The 27,660-nt window shown below is 43.4% G+C and overlaps 1 protein-coding gene across 1 annotated transcript; it reads left to right on the forward strand.

Moving 5' to 3' along the window:
• The first annotated feature begins 7,612 nt into the window (after positions 1–7,612).
• Positions 7,613–27,168, forward strand: LOC112554501 (chitin synthase chs-2-like). Its single transcript, XM_025222285.1, is given in 23 exon segments — positions 7,613–7,691; positions 11,493–11,983; positions 12,730–13,130; positions 13,963–14,140; positions 14,582–14,719; positions 14,948–15,160; positions 15,773–15,923; positions 16,358–16,534; positions 16,609–16,613; positions 17,124–17,527; positions 18,289–18,534; positions 18,670–18,749; positions 21,337–21,375; positions 21,378–21,441; positions 21,968–22,121; positions 22,447–22,671; positions 23,727–23,878; positions 24,138–24,337; positions 24,611–24,826; positions 24,829–24,989; positions 25,375–25,468; positions 25,471–26,105; positions 26,108–27,168. Coding segments are annotated over 23 exon segments (4,953 nt in total). The 3' UTR covers positions 26,558–27,168.
• Positions 27,169–27,660: the final 492 nt, after the last annotated feature.

The raw sequence follows: 27,660 nt of genomic DNA on the forward strand, positions 1-27,660 counted from the left end.
GTTCAGAAATGAGTGACACTTGTTACTTGTTAAACTTGTAACAGTACATAAACGAGTGACACTTGTTACTTGTTAAAGTAACAGTTTAAAGATGAACAAATCAGCAGACATCACTGTTTTTAAGAGGGTCTTCTGTCTTGCTAATGGCGGTAGTATTTTGCGAGGTGAAAAAGTATTTTTAACATTTGAGTATTGCGATGACATCGACACGTGGGTGGAGAAACTAGAAAATGAAGTGTAGAGATGACCAGCATCCTCACCTCCTGCCATCTTGTGATGTGGATTATCTGTCTCTTTTTACAAGTCTTAGGTGCAGTCAGTTAAGTGCAGGTGGAAATGACACATGATAATGTTGTTGTTGTAGTAGTAGTTTGTGGTGTGTGTGTGTGTGGTGGACGTCCGTATGTTTTCTTCTTCATAAGTTTACAAATCATGTCCCCGTGTTTGTAGGCAGTGTCTTGTGGTCTTAGCTTGGACTGAAATCATACATACTTTTGCTCAGCCTACAGCTACAGTTACAGTCGACACATTTGTTGTTACCCCATTAGATGTTTTCAAACCCATTTCTGCTTTGTACTTAAAGACTATGGTGCTTCAAATGCCAAGGAAATCTTGCGAACTCGATCCTATTCCCTACAGTATCACCAGCATAAGCCAGTACCCGTATAAACCATCCGGGTACTCAGATCTCAGGGCGCCTTTCTGCTCAAAATTCCAAAGATCTTTTTTTCTAGTTTTGGTAAGCTCTGTTTCGACTCATAGTTGTGAGCTTCCTGCCAGTACACACATGGAACTTCAAAGAAATACCTTATAGCACTCTTTTTTCCAAAAATTGACTCTATTTAGTGCGCATGTCTGTTGTGCAGTGAACAGCTTCTGGCTAGAACCAGGCGCAACATGAGAATATTTTTATTATTATTATTATTATTATTATTATTATTATTATTATTATTATTATTATTATTATTATTATTATTATTATTATTATTATTATTGCCGTGTTTACCTATATCTTTACATATTTACATGTTTTTACATTTGTTTGTGACTCAACCTGCCTTTGCTGTTTGTGAGTTCCCATCAAGTCCACTAACAACGTCTTTCAAACAATTCAAACAACAATCATTTCAACTTGTGTTCAGCTATACAGCTTATTTATTTATTTTGCTTACCGTGTTTTGATGCAGTTACTGAAGCAATAGTGTGATATATTGCTGTTTAATCATTTTTAAATTTTTTGAATGATTAGACCGGTGAAGTTCATGTTTTTCGTGTATGTACAGAGGCATGTAAAATATTTCTTTTTTCTCGTGTTCAGAGATGTTTGTTTTTTTAGAAATGTCTTACTATTTTTGGCAAGAATAAGTTTTTGATAATAATTTGGATTGCTAAATATACTGCTTTACAGTACTGCCTTTCTTACTTCAGTCTAACTTCCGCTGGTAGAAGGAATGTATAATGTGTTATGTTCATCCCAGATCCATCAAATGGATAGAGTACTGAAAAAAGACATTTTCCGCTGTTTGCAATGTTCAAACCTCTCCCAGATGGGGGTCAGAATTCGTCACACTTTTCAGACAGAATGGGTTTGTGTCGCGATAGTCTGCCTGAGGAGGCTGCAGAACACAGTTTGGCATAAAACAACTTTACATGGACAAACAACTAACAGACTTTTTACTACAGGCGCTGCTTGGCTGTCATCGCCATGTCCTAGTGCAGTCACTTTCTATTCAAATTAAGATTTCCCGTGTATTTTATAGCACAAACAGGGGTTGCACGCCTGCACACACACACAGATGGTCTGCTAACTGTAGAAGTCTCTAGAAACAAAAAAAATCTTGCCATACTGCCCCTGGGTAGTCTGAGTTTATCGGGTCCATCGCACTCCAGCTGCCAAAAGTCGAGCCCTTGCCTCCAGTAACAGTGAGATGTGTTCCCAAATCCTTAACACTAAAGATGTACTCGTCTGCCCTCCCATCAGACGAAAGGTGCTCGTCCCCAAGTCGAGCCCTCGCCGATTTCATCAGCTCGTGGAGAAACAATCGCAATCCGTTAATCACCTGAAATATGTTTGAAAAGCACTGTCAGTCAATTTGAAAATAGAAGAAGAAGAAAAAAAAGAAGATACAATTTTTTTTATACATCGGGATAAATTTGAATTTTGAGCAATTTATATGTGCTGTAAGCCCCCTAGATATGAAGGACTTTCCAACTCCCCCACGCCAGGTAAAAGAATGTAAATCAACACAAACCGAAGAAAATGTTACGATATATTTCCCTCCACCTGCTAAACCTCTTCCCACTACAGGTCCAGTGTATACCACGGAAGTGTATAGGTGGACTGCTGTCTGTCTGCCAAGACCAACGCTTAGCCTCTTGTGAAGTTCTCCGCTGTTAGTCTCGGCGAGCCTAAACAATGTGAGTAAACCGGAAGCTTTGTAGTAGCACGCCTCGTTTTAGTAGTTAACTGGAAAAAATCGTCTGCGAGCAGTCCAGTAATACAAGTTCGTGGTGTATACTATCTATTATGTGTGTATTATGGGAAGGTCGTTGCGAGGGCGTATGGTGGTGGACTGAGGGGTAGGGCAAGCAGAAATGCACGATAGCAGTTGCATTTAGTTGTCTTACAGCCGTCATCTTATGAGTTATATGAAAACGATGAGAAAATGTCATGTTTTCTGTAAAACGCCTTGGGGCGGGACTGGGTGACTGCGAGACACAAAGTATCCGTCATCACGGAGACTGCGCACGGCCCTCGCTCGCTGACGTCACACCGCGCGGTCCCGCTACAAACTCTCACATACTTACCTGTCTCGCGAGATCTCCCGACAAGCGGCTATCATTTATCATGGCTTCAGGGAGTGGTCGTCGTTTTCCTGTTAAGTTTGCATAAACGAATACATTATTTGTCAGTGTTCCTTCTATGCGAATAAAATCCTTTTAGATGACAATGTTCTGATTATTTGTGTCAACAGAAATATTTATGGTCGTTTACTTCGTTTGAAAATTAATATATATCATTTTTTTATATTCTTTTATCTCTTCAAATTTCTTTCTGCAATTATCTAAGGGGGTAGAAATAAGCCTAGAAGAAAGAATCCAGGTGCAAGTGACGATGGAGAAAGATGTAATTATAGTATTTAACCCCACAGGCGTTAACTCCCGTGGAATTTGCGAGACTATGAGTCTGTTTATAGAGGTAGGATATGTGTGAACGTAGATGCAATCGAATGCTGAAAAGCATTCTTAATATCAGAAAGATAGCATTTGTTATGAGTTGCCGAATAATTTTATTTTGACATTAAGATGTATTTTCATTTATTAAGTAGCGGGAAAAGATTATTCCCTTTTTATTTGTATTATTTTTGGCAATTCTGATATCTCGATTGAATTTTCAGCAAAAACCTAGGTTTCATGACATCAGATGTCTCTCGACTAATATTTTGAAACTTGCACCTTGCTTCTTACAACAAACTCCAGATCAGTTTGGTTTGTCCCACTGTTTCAATTCAAACTACTAAGATTTTCTTTTGTTCTTTAGTTCTATCCATATTAGACTACTGCAACTCTCTTCTTGTAGGCTGTCCTTCATAAGCTAATTAAAAAAAGCTCAAAATGTTCATCTCATCCCCCAAAGCTCGCCAGTCTCAACATGGGACCTGATGCACTCCACTGGCTACAAGTTACAGCAAGGACTGACTATAAACTCTCACCTCTCTGAACCAATTTCTTACTGGCTCTTCATCTGTCTTCTTCTTGTCTGTCTATACTTCTGCTAACAACCTCCGCTCCTTCTGTGACTCATTCTGTCCATCCCACCTACGGAAACAGTTACATGCGGATAACGTATGTTGCTCTGTGTTCCTAAGCAACGCAACTCTCCACTATACCACATTTATTATTCAGAAATCAAAGGCGGTATATAAAGCAGTTATAAAATACTATACTTGACTTTTTTATAACCTTTATGCATCTATGCAATTTAATTTACAAAATATTTTAATTATTCCAATGCATTTTTATACTTTTTTATTTTATTATCTGTGTGTTTCTTTTGCCTGTTGGTGATATATTTTCTATATTACATAATTTACATATTTATAGCTGTGTGCTTTGTGTATCATAGCACGTCGCTGTTAGCAAGTGTTTTTTTAATTTAATTTTCCTGTGGTTTTTTTTTTTAATTGTTGAACAAAGCAGAGAGTGTGACATATATGAACTGGTCAAAATGTTTACGAAACAAAACTTTCTTTGGACTACCTCTGTGTGTCTGTGTCATTCTGTGCTCACTGTGGATGCTCTGTAACAATCTCTGTGCTTGTCTTTATGATTGTCCTCGGTGAATGCTTTCATATTTTCTTTGATTTATTTTTTTATTCAGTTACTTCTTTCTTGTTTTTCATCTCTAAATACTTATTTATATGTTTATATTTTATAACAGCACTGCATAGCTGTTGTTCATAAAATATTGCTTTTCTGATATGTGCTTATTTGTGTGTTTTTTGCATGTGTATGTGTATGTGTATCCGAATGTCTCTGTGTACCCCCGTGTATAACTTATCATTAATCAATTACGTCAGAAAAACAGACCTTTACCAACCGATGCCTCCGCCATATTCTGGGAATAAGATGGCCTGAAAAGATCTCCAACAGCTGTCTATGGAAAAGAACCAACCTGAATGCCACTCGCCAAGACATCAAAAAGCGCAAATGGAGCTGGATAAGACACACCCTGTACAAACCAGCTGACACCATTGCCAGGCAGACACCTGACTGGAACCCTCAGGGGAAGAGGAGAGTTGGGCGACCAAAGCAGACTTGGAAAAGAACAGTAGAGAGCGAGGCAAAGGACGTGGGAAGCACATGGGCCCCACTGAGGGGGAGGCTGACCATGCCCGGGTCCGCTGGCAAGGTGTTGTTGCGACTTTATGCTCCTCGAGGAATAACAAGACAAAAATATATATGATGACAACAATTAATGCCCTCCAGCCTGTCATCTAGTGTCTGCGTTTGTTGGTGAGCTGGTCACGTGTCACTGCCTCGCGGCTCTCCTTACACTCTGTGCTCCATGATTTATGACAGCTTGTATCATCCTGGTTTCGGAAATAACATAATAAACACGATTTCTGAAAACAGAACAGTTAAAAAACAAAACACAAGGCAGCTCTGTACTTCTGTTTGACGTGCATGGGATTGCACTTCCTGTCAACGGTGCAAGAACGTTATGTACATTTAAATAAGCTTACTTGTTTTTTTTTAGGTTCCAAAAGATCCTTATTTTTAAAATGGAAGAACAAGGATTTTAATATTTAGCTATTAAATTTTATTTGTGTGGCAAACTTTACAATAATGGCTTTCACTTCGTCCATATAACTTTGTTTCCATGATCTATCTATATAGGATGTCCCAGAAAAGTACACACACTGAATAATTATGAATACGGTGTAGATAAATATACATTATGCAATCAAAGTGTCGAGGAACCTACAGACATTATTTCATCCATTTGTCAATGCCAAGTTTCGAACTGATATAAAGCATAAAATGAAGGGAATAAGCCATGCTGCTTCTATAAACAGATAATAATAATATTATTGTTATATTAATAATAATAAAATAATAATAATATATTATTATAGACGAGTTATGTTTAAGCGATCGTGAAGTGACGTCATTAAGATTTAAAAAGGAATTTGTTTCATCGTCATAAGAAATACACACGACGTCACCGTAAACATGACGTAGAGGGCCTGTCACGACCACCGTCGAAGTATCCTGTTGACGACACACGTTCTGCGCGGCACGCTCCATGACAGAGTGCTTCACTTCTGGCTAGCGCGTGTGCTAGTGTGCTGGTGTGCTGGTGTGCGCGTAGGCTAGTGTGCTGGTATGCTAGTGTGCTGGTGTGCGCGTAAGCTAGTGTGCTGGTGCGCTAGTGTGCGCGTAAGCTAGTGTGCTTATCATGTGCGAATCATGAGCCACCCAGACCCACCCTGGTGAGGTGAGGCAGCTTACTCAAAACAGTCTCGCCTCGTCAACTGCCACGTCACGAGTCAAGATGTCAGAGAAAAGCATAACTTTGTTAGCAATGCAGGTTCTAAAGGCAGGTCGCTCCTAACATTTACCCAAGGTCCGCTCACGGAAAGGACAGTTGAATACACGAAGAGGGAGTATCCAGTTACAGCTGACGATCCCCTGCTCAAACCCCTCTACCGAGGTTTCACACAAAAAATAAAATCGGTTGCGGTGTCATTGTTGTGGGAAGGAAAGGGTGAGTGAATTGGGAGCAGTCGTGACAATATTAATAAAGTGAAGAATAGCTTGCACGCTGTTTAGTGTGGTTATCTACTTCTCTCCACCTACATCGTTAAAACAAAGTGGGCGCCACTCATAACGTCAGCTCCGTCCCGAACCACCGTCCTCTTGAAACCCATCGCCTGGGGGTCACGGTGGCAGGTGGATGGGTGAATGTGCATCGGATGATCTGCTAGAGACGGGAGGTCAGCGTGGTGTCAGGTGTACTCAAAGCAGCTCAGACAAATTAATAAAATGATGATGTGCTGAGCATGCACAAGTCTCTATGTGTATCAGCGGATTTGCGTCAGACACAGTTCACGAGACCATCCTGTCTGTCACACGCAGAAAAAAATAAGCTGAAAACTGTATATGTATATATCATGCATGACCCTAAGATGTACCTGGTATTCTACTTGATGGACGTCAGGGTTTGTTTTAGATATTTTGGAATGCTGTCTAGTTGTGTGTTTGATTTAATGTCCTTTATTTGCAAAGAGCTTGTTTAATAAACTGTGTTACATACATGTCCAATAATAATAATAATAATAATAATAATAATAATAATAATAATAATAATAAAAATAATAATAATACCAACAACAACAACATCAACAACTTCTGTGATTTTATTTTCAGTAAAGTGTCGCAACAGTCCCACTGTGTTTGTTGGGAGGGGTAGAAAAAGAGAGGGAGAGAGAAAAGATGAAAGAGAGAACAATTTATATTTAGGTAATAAATATTCCTATTATATATTAAACTCTCCTTTTTATTTGTATCAGTTGTTAATAAAGCTGAGTTCTAGTATGTATCTGTATCGATAGGACCAATGGTGTCACACTGTGATAGTCAGGTCAGTGGGCGTGGAAGTTTTACAAGAAAGCTTCGAAAGTGCCTTGTGGCTAATGTAGTTTTATTTCTGATGGAAACGATAATTTCAACTTTAGAAGCGTCTGTGACCATCTGAACAAGATAGCGACAGAGAAGAGAGGTAATGCCCAGAATAAATCAGCTTTCATGTTGTCTCCTCCTGATGAATGCTGATGGAACAGTGTGAAGTCAAAACTGCTGAAGGGAATAACTCGCGGGGAGGGGGTGCCGAGAGGGATTGCAAGATCTGAGTTTGCGGATCTGACTAATGAAACGTGAATCATGACGAAAACAGACGACCATACATTTGAGCCTCTCTCTCGTTCGTCTGACGTTACCTGGGAAACGAAGATGGATTGTCTCCCCTTGCCTGTCACACAACGTTTCCTCGTTCCCTCCTCCTCACCCACCTCACTCCATTTCACAATCCTGTGATGTAAATGTAGAAATGCCAGAGGCATCTTGGGAAAGACCCAAGCTCCTTGAAGACGTTCGGCAAACGCTGCAAGAGGAAGAGGAAGAGGAGAGTGAGACGAGATTAGTCACGTGTCCGATAGATGGACACTACGATTCATTGCGAAATTCCCGGCAACAGAATACGATTATGAAAAGGTAGACTCCTTTAGGGAGCAGCAAGCGATTCATTTTTTGTAATTTATGACAAATATTTATATCATGAAATATTTTCTTTTATTCACACACGTGGGAGGACTGAAGGATGCGTGACCTACGACCAGAGTGTGAAAGTATGTCCGCGGGTACCCCTCGCGAGTAAGTTGGCACATAAAAGTACTTATTTTAATATTGGCGTGTGCTTATTTATGTCCCTGCTATCCCTGCATGACCCTTGCCGTGCCCCTAGGGGTACGCGTACCACCGGTTGAGAACCGCGGCTCTAGACTTAAAACCAAAGGACATCAGCTTTCAATCAACGAAAGTTAAAAAAGTTTTAAAATGTGCTGGTTATAGGTTATAAATTCGTGATTGAGTTTATCTTTCAGTGGCTGTTCTTGTCACTAGTTACGTTAGTCACTAGTTTAACATTGTTTATAAAATTGAAATCAATTCTACTTTTTAAAATGGAAGGGATATAAACATGCGTGAGGCTCTGCAGATAACATCTCCATGTGTTGAGATCAAATCAGAAAACTTATTTGATACGCCAGTCAGGTCTGTGAAACTCGGTCGGGGTTGAATGTTAAATGTACATTATCCACCATCCGAGGCCTATTCCTGAAACAGATTTGTCGACCACATATAACTCTACCGCAAAACTCAATGGAATCCGGAACTACCTGCTGACAAGCAAAGTCAGATGTCTACCAGCCTACATTTCTTTTAAATGACTTGGCAGAGGAACAAGATACTGTGTCCCAGATTGTGAGTAAGCAATCTGTTTTTAGGTACAGTCCTATAAACGTCACAGTTTCAAAGAAATATTTTTTAAATTCTGACGTCACGAATGTACATTGGTACGTTTGAACTGGGCTGGTGTGCATGTTGGATCTTGAAAATAAGTTTAAATTTGCAGGCCTCAAGTGTGACTCGACTTTGCTTTGTCTGGTCTTGAGACTGGCGACGTAAAACTCATTTCAAAATCTCACATGCACACAACTAATAAGGAATTTTGAAAGTTAAGCTAAAACATAGGCTTATCGTTGTCCTACTCAAGACTTTACATACACACCACCCAAGAGCCTTTAAGTTTTGGGTGTATCCAAGGTCATTCGTAATGTCACGATTCTGGCCTCCTGATGATGATAACATTTGTCTGGAGAATGGATGGAGTTGGTGGGCTTATTACTCAACCTTTTGAAAACAACGCCTTGATATGAGCGCAGTATGTTATTTGGTCTTTAACTGCCACCATGTGGCTGTATTTCTCTAGAAGAAGCAAGAAGACTTACAGACTTTCAAATTACTTTCCTTTTTTTCCCCTTTATTTTTTGTCATTTTTATTAAGCGCCTCGTCCTCTTCGAGATCACTGACCAGGTAGATGATGCCAACAACCTGGTGTAAAGTCTTCACCCCCACGCTGTTTTTAGGCAATAGCTCTAAATTTAGCGCTGCTCATCCCTTGCAGTGCCACATCCGGTGTCCTGGAACAAGGATGAAAACAGGTCTACAGGTACCAGGAAGCCGTAGGTCTCTCAATCCTGCTCTGTCTTGACTGTCGTAAACCTGACATAATGGTTTAATTCATTCGAGCACCCTTTTATGACAATATGCTAATCAATTCTTGTAAGAGGCTCAAAAAATTCCCCGAATCCCCCTTGGGTTTTCCTACCCTCTTTCTCTCCCAGATTAAGTTTCTCCACCCACCACCTAGTCAACCCACACCTGTGCCGGTGACCTTCTTAACACAGTGACCTTTCCTTCAGCTCTCGTACTTTCTCTCCCCATCTCGGTCATCTCTCACAGCTGTCTGTCCACCCTTCCTTTCTCCCTCTCCTGCTCCACTTCCGGTTGTGGACGAGCCGGACACATCCTTGCTCGTAGAAGCTCAATCAAGAGAACCTTTGTCTTCTCCCACAAGCATCAAGTCTGCTCGTCTCACCTGTCTGTTCAGCCAAGCGTGTCGGTGTGCAATGGCGTCAGTGCGCTTGTCGCGCCGTGTGACGGTGGCTCGGAGTGACTGGGGTCGACTGGGGGGAGGGGTTCTGAAGCTATAAAAACATTCTCGCGGATACTCCTCATACACGGTTGACAGGTGGGGGGAGGAGCATACGTACCTGCGCCGTGTCACGCATGTGCTTATGGCGCTGTATTTTTAATGGAGGAGTTTATGAGGCAGCCGCTGGGCAGACCTTATCAGTGTCGAAGCCAAGCATCAAGTTTGCAGCACCGCTTTGCTACAGATGCGGGCAGTGAATACCTGGATTGTGTAAACATTGTGTAGAAAAGTGCGGGCAACAACAATTAAAAAAACTCCGATTGGTCTTTTGGACATTAATACAAGTGTTGCCCAATCTGTCCAATTTGTCCAAAGGTCTTTGAAAATTTTGAACGATGGAACTTGCTTTTTTGAGTGTTGGGGTTCTTCAACGAACATGTTGTCACAAGCTGTGAATCATTGGATATTCCTGACTGGAGCTGTTGACCACAGGCAATCGCAGGTTTCGTGAGACGAATAATATTGCGCATTTGTGTTTAAAAAAGAAATGGAAAACAAAGAAGGATACTTTCTATGTCTTCAGTGAATAGTAGTCCTACAGGATACCTTCCCCGTCTTCAATGATTAGTACCTCCACCCAATAAAAGTAAAGGTAAACTATCATCAACTTTATTTTAACTAAACAGTCATGAAATCAAAAAATGGTTCGACCTTATGGAAAGTATGTTTTTCGAATAAAATCTGCTTCTTCTCATTTTTTCTTTCCGACATTTTTTCCTCTCTCTTATAGGTATCGTCAATCATCTTCTTCATCATCATAGTCTACATCATTATCATCGCAAATAATTTTACTTTGTTATGGTTAGTGAGCTTCACGGAACCTTACTTTGACCCTTGAGCTTGTGTGTGTGAGTGTGTGCGCGCGCGTGTGTGTGTGTCAACATGTATGTGTGTGTGTGTGTGTAAGTGTGTGGTGGAAGTATTTATGTTTGTGTGTGAATAAGTGAGCGGAAGTGATTGTGTACGTGTTTTTCTGTGTTGTGTGCCAATGAGTGAGGGAGTGTCTGTGTGGGTGTGTGGGTGTGCACTTGTCTGTGGGTGCGTTAGTGAATGTGTTGTGGACCTGTTCGTGAGATGCTTACCCTGATATTACTTACCGAGATGTCAGGGGTTTGGACAGTCAGCTGTTTGGCTGGGTGCGGGCAGGGATGTGGATTTGTATTAAACAGAAACTATTTCTTAGTGGGTTTATGGTGCAATAACTAACTCTAAGTAAAACTGCCAGTCAAATCCATGAACGTTTCATTTCTAAACCGACACTGCCTGCAGCCATCTCTTAATATTCTGTGACCATCGCCAGCCACAACCCTTATTTTTTATAAAAAGCTCTTTCTCCGCATGTTGATTAACATTCAGTGATGATCATCCCCTCCAGGCCTAGCAGAAATGTTTCAAACCACGTGACAGCATAAAGTTTTTTGTGATTACTGCCCTGCGGACAAGACTTTTCAGACCTAATCGTGCTCCTAGTACACCCTTGTCTAAGTACCAGGGGCTAACCAGGACCTCTAGATTAAGCGATGATCTCCAAGGTGTGGCAGTTTGGTCAAGAAGAAATAACATCGTAGTTCTTTCCTCTAAAATAGAACTTTCGTCGCAAACAGGTAGATAATATGTAATTTTTTAAATGTCTTCTTTAGTTACTTTTTTCAGGTCCTCTCGCTACTGATACTGAGTTAGAGCCTAGCGACATGTGTGCATCTGGGCCCTGTAACAATGGTTATACCTACGGAACTGTAGCTGATCTATCGCCGAAAGACAGCCTGATGAGAGAAATTGTTCTTTTTTTCCAGATGACCGCGTATGAAAGGTCGTCACTTCGAGCGTCCCTGTCGCTGGCCGACCTAAGGGACGCAACCGAGGACCCAGTTCCGATGTCCGCTCGACAACGTTCGGGCTCCAGCGCCGGACTGCTGGACGTGGCTCCACACCCGGGGTGTACGGCAGGTCCCATGCACAAACGCTTCTCATCGTCCAACATCGCTCAGTTGGCCGCCAAGATAGGACAGGCCGAGACCGCCAAACTGCGCATGCTCGGAAATGGCGGTGTGCCCCCTTCTAACTTCGTAGCAGCCCGGGGCATGGGAGAACTGCCGCGCGTGAATCTTGATGACGTCATGGCCAGGCCTGCCGCTCATCCAAGGGTAGAGAACCCAAGCCGGAGCGCTCCACTCGTGTCGTCGAGCGTTTCACGGATCAGCATCAACTGTGGGAGCCGAGGGGGACGGGCTGAGTGCCCACTCGTCTGCCAGCTCGGGACTGGAGCTGACTGTTGCCGGCTTTGACGGGTATACCCCGTACAGTGACCGGCCGCGATCCCAGTCGGCAACAGCCTTGGGCCCGAGGTCAAGCTCGCCGGGAGGCCCGGATGTGAGAAACGCCATACTTTCGGCCTTTCATCGGGACAGCGAATTCTTTGATACCCGTTCGCATGGCGAGGGGAAATCGGACTCGCTCGACATGCCACCCTCCGGGGAACCCTTCCCCAACGTCAACACTGAGCTCTGGCGGCGTCCTCACTCCCCTTTGACAGCAGGTCCGAGTCTCCGACCGAACACTTCAAGTTAAAGGCCGCGACCTCTCAATCTTCTCCAGGTAGTTTCGACTTGCAAGCTCACCATCGTAGTTACTCGGCTACCAACATGGCCGCTTTGGTCCCGGGGCCTCCTCCCCTCCCACCTCCACGCCCTAGTCGAATGAGCACCAAGAGGTTTTCAGTGCCTGACATTTTGGACAGAGATGGTGTTTACGATCCTGAGGGCCCTAGTCTTAGGCGAATGTCTACGGCGAACATTACTTCAGTTTCCAGTTATCCAGAACAGAGGTTTCCGTCGAGCGGCAACTCGTTGTCCCCTTTTCGCATAGAAAACCTTCCTGGTGACAGACATAGCCTGTCCGGTTCAGAAGGTCAGACGCCTCCAGTGCCCCTGCCCCCCTGCCTCCACAACTTCAGGTGACGGAGCGATCCAGGTCTCCTTCTCTGCGTCGTATTACATTAGAGAATCTGACCTTATCCAACTCACTGCCGACCATTCAGGTCACGGACCAGGACGATGCTCCACTCAGCCCCGAGAACGATTACCCCGACAATGACCTCTCACCTCTCACCAAAGACCAGCCGGCCAGGTTTTTCCCGAAGCAGCAGCAGCAGGCGGAGGTCAAACAGAACATCTACAAGGCGGTGTCCGAGGCATCCACGGTGTACAGCGCTCATCATGAGCCCTCTGTGGAGACTCAGAGCACCAACGCCGACAGCAGCCTGGAGGACGAGGAGCCAAGAGAGGACACTTGGTGAGCACCTCAACCGTCTTCTATCTCTCGAGGTGGAGGGTGTGCGCATGCGTGGATGACAGGCACGCAAATCCTATCATACCCGCGCATTCACCAATTCCTTTTAATGATGATTTCATCGTTAAAGCAACAGTTAGACTTTCGAAATCACATTTTCCACGTATATTTGCATATAAGTGTGTTTTTTATGACTAAAGGTGTATTTAAAGCCTACTCACTACAGGTGTATGTTCGTGAACCTGTGTGTATGTTGTATATAAAACTCTGAACCCGGCTTTGAGGCTGGGGCAAGCTGCTTTAGTAGCAGTATAAATTATTATTTCAAACTTTGCTGCTAATCGATCAAGAAAATCTGTTTATATATGCAAAGGTGACCGTTAAAAGTTTACTATCTTTAGCAACTAATTTGCTTTTAAAACAAAATAATGGGTTAAAAGGAAGTCCATAGCATATGAATTTTTCAGGCTAGTAATTGTCAGTTTTATACATATATGTATCTGTATGTCATCATACTTTTATTTCAAATTATTTAACGCATTATAGTCATGAAAATAAGTACGTGTTTTTCATGATTGCAATTGCTTACTGAAAATAGTTTTATGTATTTTAGTCATTATTTTATGAATTATTTCATTTGTTTACAGTTAATGTTATTGGGAGAAAGCATTTGACAATTACATGACTAGTCAGTGACGTTCTGAGACAACGAGAAATCAGTGACATTATGAGAGACCGAAAAGTCAGTGATTTTTATTGTTTCCCCTTCTTTGGCTTATTATATCGAACTACTTTTTTTCTGGAGAATAATTCAATGTCTGGCCTTGTTTCCAAGGCGACCATATGATGTGTTCCAAGTGTCAGAGCGAGAGGCGGAAAATGACGGCGCAGTGTTCCGAGAGATCCTGAAAGTTCTGCGGTTGATTCTGTATTTTGTGCTGATCACCGCCATACTGGGGGGAACTGTAGCGGCACGAGCCTCGTTCCTTCTCCTCACGTCAGGTGTCGTTCAGGTGTGTGGTCATTCAAAAACTGCTGCACTTGACAGAATCATAGAAACACCTTTAGCTTTATTCTTTCGGTTAATCTAAACATTGTGGATTTTTTTTTTTCAAATGCATATTAGAATCTGGAATATTTTATGCGAGTGTTTTTAGCCTTGACCTTGCAAGGAAAGGGAGTTTCAAAAAGTTTGTTAATGTTCCATGTGTTCTAAGTACATCTTATAGCTTATTCAGACAATAACAACTTCGACTGTAAGCGCCTTTCAAGAACAATGTGCAGGTTTTAGTTATTAATGTTTTGTATACATGTGATTGAGAGCTTTTGGGGGGAATGGGGGGTCTTAGGGGCTTTTTTCGAGGAAAAGTGCGTTTTTGTCATCGTGCCTTGTATTTCTAAGCTGGATAGTAATTCGAGGTTTGGCATCTGACATTTGTCTCACTCTTCTGCAGGATGACAAACAAAAGGGGGAGAGCGTTGTCATGTTACTCTTATGCATTTGCTCGCCCATGGTCGTCAATTGGTTTCTAGCCTTCATGAAGATTCTCTTCAGCGGCAAGGACTGGCCCTCGCTTCCAACCTTTCTTGTGGTACGTGAACGTTTTGTGCTGGTTATTATCTGTTTGTCTTGTGCGTTGGTTAGACATTACACCATCATTATAAGAGTGCATATACCTATACGAGATATTGCGCAAAAACATGTCTCTTTTGATTGAAAACAATGTCTTCTTTGTAAGACTATTTAACGTCCTGAATGTAACGGCTTAGAAAAGTAGGCAAGATTAATATTTTCTTGGTCTTCGATGATGATCGTCCAGCTCCTTCTCTTGGAACTCCTGCATGCCTTCGGCATCTGCCTGCTCGTGTTCCGCGTGTTACCAGTCACAGACTTCTTCCGGGGAATTACCATCACCATGGCGACCTTCACACTGCCCTCCCTCTTCAAGCTCATTCTCCTAGAGCGAAAGCCGAAAGCGGGATTCTGGGATTGCATGAAGCTGATCGGTGCAATCCTGGCTTTTCTCACCCAGGTAAACAAATTTTCACGCTTTTTGAAAAGAAGTCCTGGCCTTACAATAAGCCAGCAGCTGCATATCTTTTCCGCCTGTTGCAAACAGTAATCCTTTCCTAGTTTCTCCGCGCTGCATAGTCATCAATCGTCTGGTCCTCATCTTGACCTCGGTATTTAGAGTTAACGGCGTCAGAGCCCGCAGGCGCATGCACTAACGGATGTGACCCCCGTGTAACGCAGCTTCCCTCAGTTGACTCAGCTGTGGAGTGGGTACCTAATTCCCTCCAGGGGGGAAAGCTGTCCTCGAGATGAGTGAGGGCTATAACAACTTACCCCCTACGACTTTAAGGTCATTGAACGATCTTGGCCTTTTACCTTCGCCGTCTTCATCATCTTTCTACCTCGCCACCGGCGCAACAGCTGCACGTTAAATATTGAAAATGAATACTTTATTTCGTCAAAGGCAACTCCCCACTATTTCCGATGTTAATCACACTAATTGTAAAGGGGTTTCCGTTCGTATAGAGTTAGATTACCGAGACCAAGTAGTATGCTGTAGCCAAGACAGCTTTAGAATTTATTTTAAAAAATATTCAGTGTTAGTTATTGTAATCTGTTATTTTCTCTTAAGGTCGCTGCCATTGGGTTTTTCCTGTTGACCACATTTCCGGCCAAGGGAATACACTCTACCCTCCCGTCAAAAGATGTGCAGATCACAGAATTACAACAGTTGCCCAGCTTGGTGTGGGAACTTCCCTTAGCCCTCGTGCTGACGTCACTAGGTATGTGTCCTTCGGAAAACTCAAGAGAAAGATTACACTTAAGTCGTGCAAAGATCTATAAGAATGTAAAGTTAGTTTATTTGATGAAGGGTCTAAAATATAAAGCGATAAAGATAATTATTGTCATGTGTAGAAGTACTCTGTGGCGTCATGAAAATCTGTTTGATTTAAATCAGAAGATTTCGGCAAACTCTGGAGAACCTTTACGTTTAACATCCCCGTCATTGAGATTCTTAACTGAGATACAGTCTCTTTACTTATATACACCTGGATTTGTTTGTTTTTGTTTTTCTGTGTTTGTTTATTTGTTGTTTTTGTTTGGGTTTTTTTTGGGGGGTGAAGGGGGGGGAGGGTTACAAACTGTCATTGGTATCAGAATGTTAGTGGAATGTTTGGTAGTGATGGCCAGTCCTCTGTCTCATGCACCATTGCAGGCTGGTGGGAGAACTACGTGTCGGGCGAATGGTCCATGTGTGGAAAGGTCAAGCTGTCCTTTCAGAGGGTTCGCAAGGTCGCGCAGGATGTCAGGGAGACTGTCTACTTCCTCGTCGCGCCTCTCAAGATTGGACTCATCATTCTTCTAGCAAAGTAAACAAACAATTTTTAAAACAGTTAAAACAAGGCACCTACCTTAATGGCAGATGGTCGTGTTCCATAAATAGTTTTAAAGTCGTTAGCACTTTAGTCATTGTCGTAATCTTGTCGTAATCTTTATTTTGCACGAATTTCGAAACTCACATATTCTCACTTTTGCTAGAATCGTTTAGCAGCGTCCTGTAGAAAATTAAGGTTATGCAAAGTTTTTATAAAACGCTTCACTATTATTTTTCAAATACTGTAGATTTATTTTTTTAGTTTTGATTTTAGTATACTTTGGAGTTTTTGTTTTTAAAGAAAGGAATGAATTTATTTATTGTTCTTTTTTTCCTTTGTTTGAGCTTCGAATGAGCTTGTTGATGGTTGCTACGTATACGGCCATTTTGAGAAGTTATGGAAATAAAATACGCTCATTATAACGGCTCCAATGAAGTCAATGTACACATTCTTTGCTAGGACGTGGCATGCTGGTGTCACACACACACACCATGCACGCGCACACGCTAGCACATCGGAGGAGTGTTTCAAAGCATGTTTCTTGCTAAGGACTTTCAAGTTGAAATGGTCGTGCTCACCATGTCCATGTCTGCTATGTCTGTCCAGGTTCCTGACTGGCGCAAGTTTTCTGTTGCCACAGCGACCCAAGGGCTATCGGGGCGATTCTGCGACCTTCCACCTGACTCCTACAGTCTTGTCTACCTGGAACTCCTGGCCACCATGTTGGTGACCTACCTGGCCAGCCTGGCCTGCAAGCTGCACATGCAAAAGGCCGCCTTCGCCTTACCTCTCATGCTGTCCCCCCCGGTCTCGCTGGCCATCGTGTACCTCCAGTGCCACTTCCACTTCTTGCCCACGCACTGGCACATGGGGACGTGGTATTGTCCGGCCATGGAGTGGCAGGATCTCATCATGCCAGTAGCGTGCGCCGCAGCCCTGTGGATGTCCTACTGCCTCATCGTCTCGCACATCTGGTTTCCGAAGAGTGAGCGCATGGCGAAAGTGGAGAAGTGAGTAGCGACGGTGATGTACTCACACTTTAAATGACAATAAATACAGTTTTATCGACTTACATGGTATGCATATATATTCGCCCATAGGCACATGCTGGTCTGCGTTGAAGAGCAGGGTTAGTAATAGAAGTTTGTTGTTGCTGTTGTTGCTGTTTTGTTTTTTGTTTGTTTTTGTTTTGTTTTTGTTTTTTTGCTGAGGCGCGTACATAAGAAAGACAGAAAGACCAATATATATTGTTTTCTTTGTTTCCTTTCAATATTAAGAAAATGAGAAAAAATTGTTCATGAAGTGATGGAAAAGAGGGTGGAAGAAAAGAAAAGAGAGGGGGAGTAAATAGAGCGAGATAGAGACTAGCAAACACTCTGCTGTAGTCGCCCCATCGCCGGTGATGTACACGTTTGTAAAGGGGAGCAGAGGATGTGATTTCGAGGTTATAAATACTGCAATAAAATGTAATAGATTCCTGTGTAAATAATACGTCTTCTCAGTGCATCTGCGCCATTTTTTTTTTTTTTTTTTTTTTTTTTTTTTTGAGGAGAGAATTAGATGTATAAAGCACAGTGCAGTCTTGTCTCTCTTTTTAATATAGAAACTGTCCATTGTCATTTTGTGTGTGTGTGTGTCCGTGTGTCTGTGTGTGTGTGTGTTGTGTGTGTACGTGCGTGCATGCGCACTTCATCGATCGCTCATTCTCCGTACGTGCGTGTACCTGCACTCAACAGCGCTCTGTATCACGTGTTTATCACGTGTTCTGCAGGCTGTTCACGACGCCCCACTTTGACGCCATCTTCCCAGACTTCAACTTGACCTTGAGGCGACGCCGTAACGACCGTGAACTTCGCGCGACCCGACTGGAACGTTTCACCTACGTCGGCGATGACGCAGAGCTGGGCGACGCGCCGACTGACGACAGCAGTGACGTCATACCTAAGGTCTACGTATGCGCAACCATGTGGCACGAGACTCAACGGGAGATGACTCAGCTGCTTAAGTCCCTTTTCAGGTGAGAAGTGTTCAGAGTCAGAACTGTTAGTTGTTACAAGAAGAAGAAAATAATGGCGAATAATAACAATAACAACATCAACAACAACAAGTAATAGTAATGCTTAGTTTTTGTCAACTTCATCTTTCTGCACAGGTTGGACTACGTTCACTGCGCCAGTCGGCTTGCTCAAGAAAAATTTCGCATACGAGATCCTGATTATTTTGACCTGGAGAGTGAGTATAATGTAGTTTTTTTCTCGCCTCATTTGATGTGCATTGTCATGTCACGCCCTGTCCTCCCCTTGTATCATACATACCTACTTTTTTTGTGCATTGACGTGCACAGGTTGCCATAAAAAGAGAATCTCCAACAATTCGCCCTCGCAAAACGTTTGTTCACTTGACCACGAAGTTAACAACAGATGATGGGACACGAAGCCGTTTATTGATGCTTAATGTGTTTAATATCACAGCGTGAACAGTCACAAATAAAATAATATATTGCTCCTTCATTCCTATCCAGGTGACTGTGAAATGATGGTGGGTGGGGACAGACGGGGATAGATAGGAGATTAAAACAGACCAGCTCGAACAATAAAGACTAAAAAAATCCAAACCCCGCTGTGTCATGCCATAAAAATGAACGGTCCCGACCTTTGAACCTGTCGTCCTTGTGCGATGACGTCTAGCCGTCACAGCACAGTTGACGCCAGGATGATGCTGTCATTAATTTCACTGTCAGAAGAATTTCCTGGTTCAGCCAGTGCACACACACGCAGACAAAATGGTGTCTTCACTTTTCACGTCCTTGGTCTTGGCTGAGATGCAGATGAGGTTCAGACTACCCTTAACCACAAATAAACGATCATATCAAATTGTAGTGACTACTATTTGAGTTATAACAATAAACTCTTTCACAACTGAACAAACAAATAGAGTGTTAGAGAAGGAAAGCGATAATTTCATAAAAGATGGAAATTCTTTGTTCATGCGAGTTGTTAGCAAAATATTTTATCATGTCAAAAAAGGAGCTTTCAGTGACAATTCCTAGTTTACTCCTGTTTCAATTTATTTTACTTTACCCCCTTCCTTAACTCGTTCTATTGATGACGATGATAAGGAAGCGAAGCAGTCACAGGAAATAAAAATGATAGTCTCATGCTAAAGTGAGATGGCTTAGAGATGACAGAATGATGGATTGAGACAAAAAGAATGCGACAGACAGATCAGGATGCTACGTTTGTTTGGAGGGAGACCGCGAACCAACCCCTGCTGGGCGGTCTGACCGCTCCTGTACCTCGAGGTCCGGCCTCGTACTGCCCACGAGTTGTGTTATCTAGAGTTTTGTTTTCCGCCTGCTGAGGTCAGCCCTGAAACTGTTCACCTTCCCCCGTCCTCCCGTGTCCTTTGCGATAGTGTCTAGGTGTGCCTTTGGCCAGGCAGCAACATGTTTCAGACACGACGGAATGCGGTTGACAAATGACAAAACGCAGGTGACATATTGTACCTGCGCACAACTCCTGGCCGCCACTGACTTTTACGACGCATTCGTATTCCGTCTTTTCATGTTGCCTTGTAAACAAATGTCACACGCAGAGAAAAAACAGCTTGCCCGACACGAGATCTGAACCCAGGACAGTCAACCCTTCGCTGTATTGGTGACAGACGCTAACCATCCTTTTGACCAATGAAACTGCAGTGCCTTAAATATTTTCATGATTTTTTTTCCCTCGAAGCTGCTGCTGCTGGATAGCTTGGGTGTGTGTGTTCTAATCTGTTAGCTCGAATTTATAATTAAGATAGCTTTGGTGTTTGGGGAAGGTTTAAGTTTGTGTTTGGTTAGGATTAGAGTTTTGATGCAGAATTTTATTATCAACTGACTGAGCAGACAAAATGATCGAGGTAAGATTTGCAAATGTTGCAACCGCGTTCGCCCATTCGCGGATGCGTAGAGCAGGTCAGTGGCCCAGGACAGTGCAAACAGAAAAAGTCGACTCCCGGACTCACTGTTGTCTCCACCAGATGGGAGAGGCTCACAATCTCACCGCACCCAACATATCAATCCCAAATAAACATGCGTGCAAACGAACTCGCAACACCCACAAGTGCGCGCACACTCTTCCCCGTCCCCGCCTGCCCATTTGCCCATCTGCTCACCTGCCCTCCAGCCTACCCCACCTTCATCTCCCGTATCCATCACCAGCCCATGCCCATACTGGCTGGCTTTTGTCATGAGGGCAAGGCAGTATATGAATAACTGGAATTGTCTGTTTCCCGGCATGTTTAAGTGACATTCTCCCATTATTTTTAAGACACTGCTAAATGTGTCCAACCATTACAATGTTTTTCTTTTTGTCGACGAGATTTATTGTATGGGGAGGGAGATAAGAAGTAAACAGCTATTTCAGTTTTTAAAAACCCATTTCCTTCTCCTTCTCATCGTTTTCTCCTTCTTTCATTGTTGCACACTTTACTGTTCTGCGTTTTTCGGCGGACTTCTTCACCAAATGATTACTTGCAATTTTAAAAGAAAACCTGCTTTAAATTTTGAAAAAGTTTAAATGATTTTTAATCCAGTTTAACTGATTCATTGTCGGGGGTTGGTCATGTTCTCCTTACCGTTAAATAAAGGTTAGATCACGCCAAGCATAGTTTAGAAAATGACACATAAACAGTCAGCTAGCGATCTAATATGTTGATGCTGATGAATTCCTGAAGCTTGTAGTTTGATGAGTTTTTTAAGGACAGTTCTAACAGCAAACATGTTAAGAACCTCAAGGGCTGTATGTCGCACTAATCATTTGCAAATCTTTTTATCCAGTCCACCTTATTTTTGACGACTCCTTTGACCTGGACGAGGATCTGACCGCTTTGTGCCCAACTCTTTTGTGAAGCAGTTGATAGAATGCATGGAAGATGCTGCCAGGTGGCTTAACTATGTTTTCTTTCTCATCAATCTGTGGCTTTATCCTTGGGTGGCGGCGTTTGGCCTTTCGTGAAAGTCATACAAGCTTTCCTTTTGTCGAGCTTTCACTGGCGCTACGTTTCTTAAATCCTGGGATGAGTATATATTAGGTCTTACTTTCCTCCCTTTATTCTTTCTAGTGATGTGGGTAGTTTTTTTAACAGACATGTTTCTCATTGCTTGTATTTGTCTCTGTTTATTTATGGCTGCATTTTTCGCTGTTCTTTGTAGTCGTCGAATTCTGAAACTAATAAACTGCACACACAGGCGAGAAAACAAACTGTGTTTTAAACTTTGAGCTCTTTGCTGTATTAAGCAGTCAGCAAACGTTTATTTGTGCGTGCGCGTGTGTGTGTGTGTGTGTTTTCCATAACTATTTCAATCAACGATTTTTATTCCACCTATACTAGCTCATTTAGGAGGAAGACGATGGAGACAGGAGACTGTCCCTTTGCCTGCAATGTTTCAAGTGCTGTTCCTTGTGCAGGTCTGTGGTGAAGGGCCCTATCGTCATCCCGCCCCCGGTCAAGACCCCCGCCCCGTACGGCGGGCGACTGGTGTGGACCATGCCCGGACAGACTAAGATGTACGTGCACCTGAAGAACAAAAATCTCATCCGCCACAGGAAGAGATGGTCACAGGTGAGAAGCAGCAGCTGTGGATGACGTCTACAGTAACGAGTTTAGCACATACACGAAATACGCGTACCTAACGCAAAATAACAGTAGTAATAATTATAATAATCATCATAATCGTTATTGTGATTTACAGAACGCTTCCTCCTTCCTTCACACACACATACATGGTGCAGACTGACAAACACCTTGATTCTAGTCTACAGTACGTTGATGAACACGCACACATGCCGAGGGCATAGGGAGGTCGTGTCATCCACATTTGTTAAGAAGAGGTCCCTCTGTCATCCGCTGTGGTCTCATTTGTTGTTATTTCACATGTACGTCGCAGGTTATGTACCTGTACTACCTGCTTGGTTTTCGCCTGCTTGGAGGGAAAGACGAAACTCACGACATGACGACAGCTGAAGAAGAAGACGAAGAGAAAGTCTCGAATGTTCGGCATCGAAAGGACAAAACCAAAAGCAAGAACAAAGGATTCAGCAAGCGCCGCAAGAGAGCCGCTATGCCCCTGCGCTCCCTCCTCGGTCACATGCCACCAGAAAAGTACGAAAAGGTGAGCTGTCTGGCCGCTCCTGTCGTGAAAAACAAAATTCGGAACGAGGAAGTCATGGCAAAGAAATGTCTCAAATGGTGACTTTAAAAAGTAAATGGGTTGGAATTTTTTCTAATGACTGGATAAAGCTCATTTCACAAACATTTCACAAGATAAACGCCCTAGTCAGATACAAGAGCTGGGAGTGTATGTAAATTAATTGGTGTGCAAACGTGATGATACAAGTATGACTTCTCTTGGTGATAAATATTGTCTAAAAACGGTATTGCAGTGGATACCCTCACACTGCGGTACTGAAAGCAATGAGTAGGCTGATAGAATAATCAAATATAATCAAGGCGAACTATAGTGACAACAACTGCCTCTTTCTGCGCATGTGGTGTTTGTGGGTGGGTAGCTTCAGAACAGTAGTTTTTTTCGCCCAGATTTGGGAAATAGTGCCTTGTACGTCCAGTCATTGCACCCCACTAGACCTTTGTATTTCGAAATCTTTTGATAACTAACAGGGTTAGCCTATCGCAGACCCCAGTGTTTTGTTAGGTCGTGCAGATTGCCTAGGGCCCCATTATTAAATAACAACCGTGGCGATCATAAAAACGTGCAGGATTGTCTGCTGTCAAACGTGATTTTGCTATGTACACGGATTGTTTACCGGAACTATACGGTTCTTACTATCTCGTGTACAGATAAACCAATATATCTAGCTCATGTCGTGGAGGGGTTTGCTTACCTATCTGAATAGTTATTAATCCGCGAAACAGGATCTGATAAAGTACATAAAACACGAGAACCAGGCATGCACAACAAAAACAAAATTTGACAAAATCCCTCTGATAGTTTTTTTTATTGTTGTTGTTATCGTTGTTGTTGTTATTATTATTGTGGGGGTTCCTTTCTTTTTAATGAAGCGCTTTGAACCCACATTTAATTGTTGGAGAAAAGTGCTATATAAATAAACATATTATTATTGTTAATATTGCAAGTGAGATTACTGTACGAATGATCTGGAAGACATGGACTTTATAGTGATTTGTTTTCTTCTTCATTTTCCCCAGACTATTCAGATGTCTGAAAACACATTCATCATGACACTGGACGGTGACGTAGACTTTCAGCCCGATTCGGTCAAGTTGCTGCTGGACAGGATGAAGAAGAACAAGAAAGTGGGCGCTGTCTGTGGACGCATTCATCCCATTGGTTCGGGTAAGTTCAACCCCAACACATACACACATGAGGATGTTAAAGGCGGGAGTACACTGGAGGTAGCACGAAAACAGACGCACACATAAAACACCTCAAGCTACCCAGTAACAGTAAACTGATACATTAAAAAAACACACACAAAACAGCTACATACATAAAACAAGACTGTAACAGAATTAACTACATACGAAGAAAATATTGCACCTGCATGGGCAGCGGAAAACAGACCTAAATAAGCAACATTCTTGAATTGTTTGTGCTAGGCCCATGGTGTGGTACCAGCAGTTCGAGTACGCGGTGGGCCACTGGCTACAGAAGGCCTCGGAGCACGTGTTTGGCTGCGTGCTTTGCTGTCCCGGATGTTTCTCGCTGTTCAGGGGGTCCGCTCTCATGGACGACAACGTGGTCAAGCGCTACACCACCAAGCCCACGGAGGCTGCGCACTTTATCCAGTTCGAGCAAGGTGCGTGCCGGTCCACAAATTAGTCTCAGACAGTTTACTAATATCACAAGCAAACAAATACTTCCAAAAGTTTATTTTTCTGGGATTTTTTCCTTTTGTCTGATGTTGTGACGTCATACTTACGGGTAGAACTTGCTTTTTTCTGTTATGTTTTGGTTACTTGTTGTTGCTGTTACCTTTTTTGGTTTGGTTTTTGTCTTTTTTGATGGGTGGGAGAGGGGAAGATTAGGGAAATGCTTGTACAAATTCTGAGGCTGGGGTTGCTCGTTGCAGGTGAAGATAGGTGGCTCTGTACACTGCTCTTGCAGCAAGGTCACCGTATCGACTACAGCGCGGGAGCCGACGCTTTGACCTTTGCCCCGGAAACGTTCAACGAGTTCTTCAACCAGCGCAGGCGGTGGTCTCCCTCTACGCTGGCCAACATGATGGACCTGCTGTCGTCTTGGCACGAGACGGTCCGCATGAACGACAATATATCTCGCCTCTACATTTCTACCAGTTCCTCCTGATGGCCTCGTCTATCCTTGCGCCCTCCACCGTCGTCTTGATGATCACAGGGGCGTATCACTCGGTGCTCGGCTTCAACATCTGGTGGGCCTTCCTCATGTCCCTCCTGCCTGTGGCATTTTACCTCGGTGTCTGCCTCACCCAGGCAAGTCATCCCACTTTACACCCAAATGCACTTACTTTTTACTGCTTGTGAACAGTAAATCTAAAAGTAGACAATAATTTAAGCAAATTTATTTTGCCTTGCATTGTCGCTGTTTAAGCAATTTCTATAATTCTTTTATATAATGTCAATTTATATTTTATAATTTTATGTAGCTCCTTTTATCGTTGGAATGTCCTGATATATTAGTTTTGTACTTATAAGACTGTTATTGTACGATGTATCCCTGCTTTCTTTGTTTTACCACTTATGGCTAAAATGCCCCCTGGGTTTATAGACAAATACAAAATAAACAAAAAGACTGAAAAAAGTCGTTTCCCTGAGTGAATTACTTACATGGATCACGTATTCTGTTGGCGGCGTGTAGACGAACGACATGCAGATCAAGATCGGTGCCGTGCTGACAGCCTTCTATGCCGTGGTGATGATGATTGCCACCGTAGGCACGCTCATCAGCATCGCCACGAGTCCTTCAACAGTCCTAACGTCGTCTTCCTAAGTGGCCTGGGCATCATCTTCACGGTCGCCGCCATTCTGCACCCGCAGGAGTTCTTCTGCCTGGTGTACGGAGCTCTCTACTTCCTGGTCGTGCCCTCTACTTTCATCCTGCTGACCATCTTCTACCTCTGCAACCTCAACAACGTGTCGTGGGGCACGCGGGAGGTGCCCAAGAAGCAGACTCCCGAAGAAATCGAGGCCCAGAAGAAAGCGGAGGAGGAGAAGGCCAAGAAGAAGAAGAAGATGTTCACTCTCTACGGCGTCATCGGTCTTATCCACGAGCTTCGCGACGCGATTCGCGGCCTGTGGGGACTCAGAAATGAGCTGCACCAGACGGCCAAAACGTCCCCACAGCAGGACCCGGATGTGGAGAAAGGCCTGCTGCCAACACCACCGGCACCGCAGCCACCCCCTCCGCCAGCTAGGGCCCATCCCCCGGGCCATGAACCATTTCCCGACAACCCGCACTGGCTGACGCTGGACTACCTCGGCTACGGGATGGTCTCCAAGCTGGACGAAGACGAAGTCGAGTTTTGGAAATTCCTGATCAAGAAGTATCTCCACCCACTCGAAGAGGACAAGCACCAGAAGGCCAAGATCGCCGAGACGACTTGATCATCATCCGCAACAACGTCGTGTTTATCTACGTGATGATGAACTTCCTGTGGTGCGTCATCGCCCTACAGCTGCAGTCGATGGAAGACACGCTGAAGACCTTCTATATCGTGCAGAAGTATGAGCCGCTCTCCCTGTTCTTCCTCTCCATCTTCGCCATGGTCTTGGTGCTGCAGTTCGTCTCCATGCTGGTGCACCGCTGGGGTACTTTCCTGCACCTCATGTCCTCCACGCGCATCGACTGGTGCAAGAAGACGCACACGGAGGAGGAGTTTGCGCGTTTCGTCGTCAGCGAGACGCAGAAGCTGCAGAACCTGGAGCCTATTCCGGACTACGAGGGAGGCGATGACGACGACTTCGACGAGGACGGCATGTCGTTGTCGGACTTTGACGCTTCGTTGCAGCAGCCATCCGGGCAGCCAGGGAAACGCCGCTGAACGCAACAACGGCAGAGGCAGCATCTACGAGACGATTGGTCGTCGGACGATCGGGCGTCGCACCGGCAACGCACACGGCGCTGCATCCCAGCATCCTCTCGGCATTAACCGCATGATCTCTACCACCGGCGAGTTTCCCATGCTGCAGACCATCTTCGAGCAGAACCTAGAGAACCTACAGCACTGGTGGAAGCAAAAGGGGACGCCGTCCGTGGAACAAGGGCGACCACCAACCCGATGGGATCAGAGAAGGCCCTGGGGAGACCGCCGTGGCGAGATGAGGCAGCGGTTCTTCAATCAAAACTTTCAGATGCCCATGCACAACAACGACAGACTGTTTGCTGTCTAAAAATGGCGGCAGGATTTGACCTCTATATGTTGGGACCGAGATACAGACATCAAAGTAAAAAAAGATGTGAACCGCCCTGGTTTAGGCTCATTTTTCATTTCAAGACTTCGTATTCTATGAGACGACAAAACTGTCTTTATTCTTTAAAAGACTTAACTTGGTAAACGGAATAACATGTCTCAAGCCTCCAGAAGAAAACGAGCAGACGAAATAAAGCCAAAATAAACAGACCAAATAAAGAAAAATAAAGGCTTTACCGTCACTTCCTTATCTCCACCTTCACAAGCTAGCGAGAAAGTGAGAGAGAAAATTCTTTCTGTGTGTACTTTGATTGGATTTTGCTTATTTTATTATATAGTTCCTATAAAACAATCATAATAATGTTGTATAATTATCTAAAATAATGCACAACCTATAAAAGCTTAAGTTTATTGACCTAAGCTGATACTTCTACTTGGAAAACAGTTTTCAACACATCCATAACCTACTTCACCACACTGTTAATTGCAGACCTTGGTCACTTCGGATGTGTCAGCTAAATACAAACTCGCATTCTATTCTTTTGCATTGTTAAGTCTCTGTATATAAAAAAAACAACAACAACCAACTGCTGCATTTGATGTTAATAGTTGCAGATGCATCAGAATCAGAGTGTGGTTACAAGAAGTATGTCCAAATTTAAAACAGCATTTGAATTTATATTACTTTTAGCAGAAAAGAAAGTTACGGGTCATTTTTGTCCGTTCCTTACTGT

Source organism: Pomacea canaliculata, linkage group LG13, assembly GCF_003073045.1.
Source record: "Pomacea canaliculata isolate SZHN2017 linkage group LG13, ASM307304v1, whole genome shotgun sequence".
NCBI lineage: Eukaryota > Metazoa > Mollusca > Gastropoda > Architaenioglossa > Ampullariidae > Pomacea > Pomacea canaliculata.